The 5002-nt window shown below is 36.3% G+C and overlaps 1 protein-coding gene across 1 annotated transcript; it reads right to left on the reverse strand.

Annotated features, from left to right (window-relative positions):
• Positions 1–869: 869 nt before the first annotated feature.
• Positions 870–4525, reverse strand: LOC137716939 (uncharacterized). The gene is made up of 4 exons (XM_068456282.1): positions 2259–4525; positions 1859–2167; positions 1665–1770; positions 870–1562 (listed from the first exon to the last, which is right to left on the reverse strand). The coding sequence occupies exons 1-4, from the start codon at positions 4523–4525 to the stop codon at positions 870–872; spliced, it is 3375 nt and encodes a 1124-aa protein (XP_068312383.1).
• Between the last annotated feature and the right edge of the window lie 477 nt (positions 4526–5002).

The following is a 5002-nucleotide window of genomic DNA, read 5'->3' on the forward strand; positions in this document are numbered from 1 at the left end:
ATGGCGTACAATACTAGCATGCCTTAAATGATATTATTCACAACATTCGTAAAGTTCATGTCATAATACTTGCACATAATCTAGCATTCACGGCATCACTTTTGTGCAAGTTATTAAATAAAAATATTTACGGCGTAAACATTGTGTGTCGTATTTAACAATTTACACGACGTACTTTCCTTCTCTTTTAAGGCATCGTGTTATGTTGTAAAGTGAATTTTATATATATTTAGGTCCCTACCTTTTATGGCACGAATCATCCATTCTGCCAAAACTCATATCGACACCTAAATCTTCCACTCCCAGACACATGAGACAGCCGTTTTTCTCCTAATGTACCTTGCGTCAAAATAAGATTAGGGGTAATACATATGATTGACAACAAGTACCTTGCGTCGAAATAGTCTCATATTGCATCGAAATAGGCTAGGGTTGCGTCGGTTAAAACCGACGCCAAGTCTGACACACATGTCGTATTGCGTCGAAATAGGCTACGATTGCGTCGGTTAAAACCGACGCCAAGTCTGACACACATGTCGTATTGCGTCGAAATAGGCTACGATTGCGTCGGTTAAAACCGACGCCAAGGCTGACACACATGTCGTATTGCGTCGAAATAGGCTAGGGTTGCGTCGGTTAAAACCGACGCCAAGTCTGACACATCATATTGCGTCGGTTAAAAGCGACAGAAACCAAGGAAAAAAAAAAAAAACAGAATAAAACAAAGTCTAATTAGATGAACATAATAAAACAGAATAATAAAAAAAAAACAGAATAAAACAAAGCCAAAAGGATTATATGTTATGATACGATATCATAGCATACAAAATAAAATAAAGTCTAATTAATACAAAAAATAATTAATATATTTATTCCCTGTCATCATCTGTTAGCTCTTCGTCGGTATTGGCATGATTAACGAACCCGGTAGGCAACGCTAATGATTCAAGAAAGGGAGTCTCTTCCACGCCAACCCTTGTATGGAAATTTTCATTATCAAGAATTCGATCATCCAAGTTCGGCGTGGCATAATCATCAATAGCATCACTATCCTCTAATACGTCAAATAAATCTCTTGGCTGAGTTCGAACAACTACGTGCCAATCTTTTTCAATCGTGTCCTCCACGTAAAATGCCTGTAATGCTTGTGATGCTAGTATGAAAGGATCCTCTTTAAATCCCAATTGATTGAAATTCACCATAGTAAATCCATATTGATCAGTCTTCATTCCTCGTGGACTTTCACTATTAACCCATTCGCACTTAAATAACATCACAGCTCGACCCCTATCTCCTGCTTCAGTAGGACCGCAATATTTGACCTCGAACATATCTACAACTCTGCCATAGCAATTTACTTGCCCAATTGCTCCAGGAACATTTGCAGGTACAAAGACACCACAATTTTGATTCTTATGCTTATCATCCACAGATTTTATACGAAATCTAAATCCATGAACAATGTGACTTTTGTATCTACTCACAACCCTACTAGGATAATTAGCTAGCCAATGCAAGTCTTGAGATATCAATGTGTCATTATCATCATATCTTGAATTCATCTGTAATAAGTATGAAGATAAAAATTGACAGAATAACTATAAACATGTTATAATTAAAATGCAAAACAATAAATAAATAATATGATTGTTATATCAACTCACATGTTGCTTGAACCATTCTGGAAATTCTTTCTTGCTTAGCTCCTTAATTTGTCGCATAGTTAACCTTTCTCGACGATGTTTAGTTTTCAAGAATTCTTCATGTTGCCTACACAATTATGTCCAATTTAGATAATTATTTTTTCAAAGTTAAGAAAACCAATAAAACATTAAGACGTATGATTAAACGTTCTTACCTTCTAAATGGGCTAACTTCATCACAATTATTTAGAATGTATCTATGGCACTGATCAAGAACATTTAGATCGAGCTCCACATTTTCCCCTGAACCCATATAACATCCTTTCGAGTCAAAAATTGATAACCCACCAGATACTCCACGTCCAATACCATCTTCATTTCGGCCTCTACGGGTACGACGAGACTCAACGTCTGTAAGATACATGGAACAAAATGACAAGCACTCATCCACCAAATATGCTTCAGCAATAGAACCTTCAGGACGACCCTTATTACGAACATAGCGCTTCAATGTTTGCAAATACCTACAATTATAAAACGAAATACAAATTATTATAATTATTAATTAAAGTTAAGACTACAATTGTAAAAAAATTATAAAAATTTATTCATTACCGTTCAATTGGATACATCCATCTATATTGAACAGGCCCTGCAAGAGCTGCTTCATCTGCCAAGTGAACTGGGAGGTGCACCATTATATCAAAAAATGCAGGAGGGAATATTTTCTCAAGTTGACATAATGTCAAGGCAATTCTTGAATTCAGTTGCTTAAATCCTTCCTCAGACTCCTTCTTACTACATAACTGTCTGAAAATTGCACTCAACTCTAATAAAACCATAGTAACAGCTTTAGGCAAAACCGGGCGTATTGCAAGCAGGAGTAACTGCTGCATTAAAACATGGCAATCATGACTTTTCAACCCATGTATTTTTCGTTCATTCACGTGCACACATCGCGACAGATTTGATGAATATCCATCTGGGACCCGAATAGTAGACAATACTTTACAAAACGCAGTTTTTTCTTCTCTTTTCAATGTGAACAATGCTGGAGGTCGAAATGTTCTATTTCCTTCTCTACGTGGGTGTTGACTATGTCTTATGTTCAAGAATTCAAGATCTGCACGTGCCGCCAATCCATCTTTAGACTTTTCTATATCTAGCAATGTTCCCACCACACTGTCACATATATTCTTCTCGATATGCATAACATCAAGATTGTGTCTAATCAACAGATGCCTCCAATAAGGTAGTTCATAAAAAATCGATTTCTTCTTCCACTGACTGTTACTACTTGTATTGCTCGAAGCTCTTCTTCTGCGTTGGCCAACTGAAGCATCTTTGTTTGGTTTTCCAAAAGTAAATCTCAATGTAGAAAGTTCTTCGAGACATTGTAAACCAGTCCACTGCCTTGGTGCACTACGATGCTCTCGACGACCATTAAAAGTGATGGTTTGCCTTCGAAACCTATGATTATCTTCAAGAAAACGTCGATGCCCCATATAACAAATCTTGCGACTCGCTGGCAAGTAAATAGATTCTTTATCATGCATGCAATGTGGACAAGCTTTATAGCCATGTGTACTCCATCCTGACAACATTCCATAAGCCGGAAAATCACTTATAGTCCATAACACGGCAGCCTTCATCGTAAAACTTTGGTTGGAACACGCATCATAAGTGGGAATGCCCACCTCCCACAACTCATTCAGCTCGTCAATCAATGGACGCATGTATACATCAATCTCTTTACCAGGACTGCGCGGTCCTGGTATTAACAAAGACAATAACAAATTTGGTTGCTTCATGCACATCCAAGGTGGCAAATTATAAACAGAAAGCACCACAGGCCATGTGCTATGATCATTCCTCATTTTCCCAAAAGGATTAAATCCATCACTGGCCAACCCTAATCGGACATTTCGAATTTCTGACGCAAAATCCGGATATAAATTATCCAAATGCTTCCATGCGGGAGAATCTGAAGGATGTCTCATAAACTCATCCTTAGGACATTCAGTTGCATGCCATCTCATATGTTCAGCCATATGCTTCGACATAAAAAATCGTTGCAATCGTGGTTTTAAAGGAAAATACCACATAACCTTAGCTGCGACCTTTTTCCTCGAGCTATCCTCTGCATTGGTAATTTTATATTTTGATTTACCACAAACTGAGCACACGGTCAAATCTGAAATATCTTTCCAATAGATCATGCAATCATTGGGACATGCATCAATTTTCACATACGATAGCCCCAAGTCATTTATAAGTTTTTTGGCCTTATAACAGGATTCAGGCAAACAATCCCCTTCAGGCAACATTCTTTTAATTAACTCCAGTAAAGTGGTGAAGATCTCGTCAGGCATTCCCGCTAAACACTTGATCTGATACAATCTTACAACTGCTTCCAATTTCTTAAACTCCTTACAACCTGGCCACAAATCTTGATCTGCCTCTTCAAGCAACTTAAAAAAAGTCTGCACCTCTTCTGGACGCCCTTCCCCAATAGGGGGTTCAGTAGATGGCCCAACACCTTCTTCTGTTAATGGTTGGACAAATACATCATTAAGAAAATCATGCATGCCAATCACCTCATCTCCTGTTTCTTCTTCTCCAATTCCCACATTTTGCTCTCCAATGTTTTGCTCGCCATGATGTCGCCAACAAGCGTTTTTATAATCTTTATCCATATCATACAATATGAGATGTTCAACAATGGTGTTCCTAACAAAAGTATATCGATTACAACATCTTTTGCAAGGACATCTAAACTTATCAGGACCAACACCATTTGCAACTGCTTGATCCAAAAACAAATTAATTCCAGTTGTATACGCTTCAAAATTGCGGGGTATTGTCAACCAACTCTTGTCCATATTTTACCACTTTACGAAGGTAAAATATTACGTTGACACTAAGATGCCTACAATCTTTCAATCCCTATCATGTAGGCATAACTATCAAAATTTTCAATTTCTATCTTTCACCCCTCGAATTCTATCACGATTGCAATCTTTTAATTTTCAACACCTATTATAGTAAAAACAAATTAAAATAACAACAAAAAGTTATCAAAATTATGCTCATCTAATCCATTCTAATAAATAACAACCAAAAGTTATCAAACTTATCAAAATAACAACAAATTCAAATAACAATTAGAGTGCAAAAAAAATTAATTAATATATTCTTATATTCCTAAATATTATAAATTTAGGTTATATTCTTATATGAAAGGTTATATTCTTATATGAAAGGATATTCTTATATTATAAGTTTAGGTTATATTCTTATGAAGGGTTATATTCTTATATTCTTATATTCCTAAATATTATAAGTTTAGGTTATATTCT

This window comes from Pyrus communis, chromosome 15 (assembly GCF_963583255.1).
Source record: "Pyrus communis chromosome 15, drPyrComm1.1, whole genome shotgun sequence".
NCBI lineage: Eukaryota > Viridiplantae > Streptophyta > Magnoliopsida > Rosales > Rosaceae > Pyrus > Pyrus communis.

Excerpts from the sequence above, each read along its gene's own strand:
- LOC137716939 (XM_068456282.1), bottom strand. The coding sequence starts at position 4,525 with ATGGACAAGAGTTGGTTGACAATACCCCGCAATTTTGAAGCGTATACA. Across the intron at positions 2,168-2,258 it reads TGGATGTATCCAATTGAACG|GTATTTGCAAACATTGAAGC; the intron begins GTAATGAATAAA and ends TTATAATTGTAG. Across the intron at positions 1,771-1,858 it reads GAAGTTAGCCCATTTAGAAG|GCAACATGAAGAATTCTTGA; the intron begins GTAAGAACGTTT and ends ATAATTGTGTAG.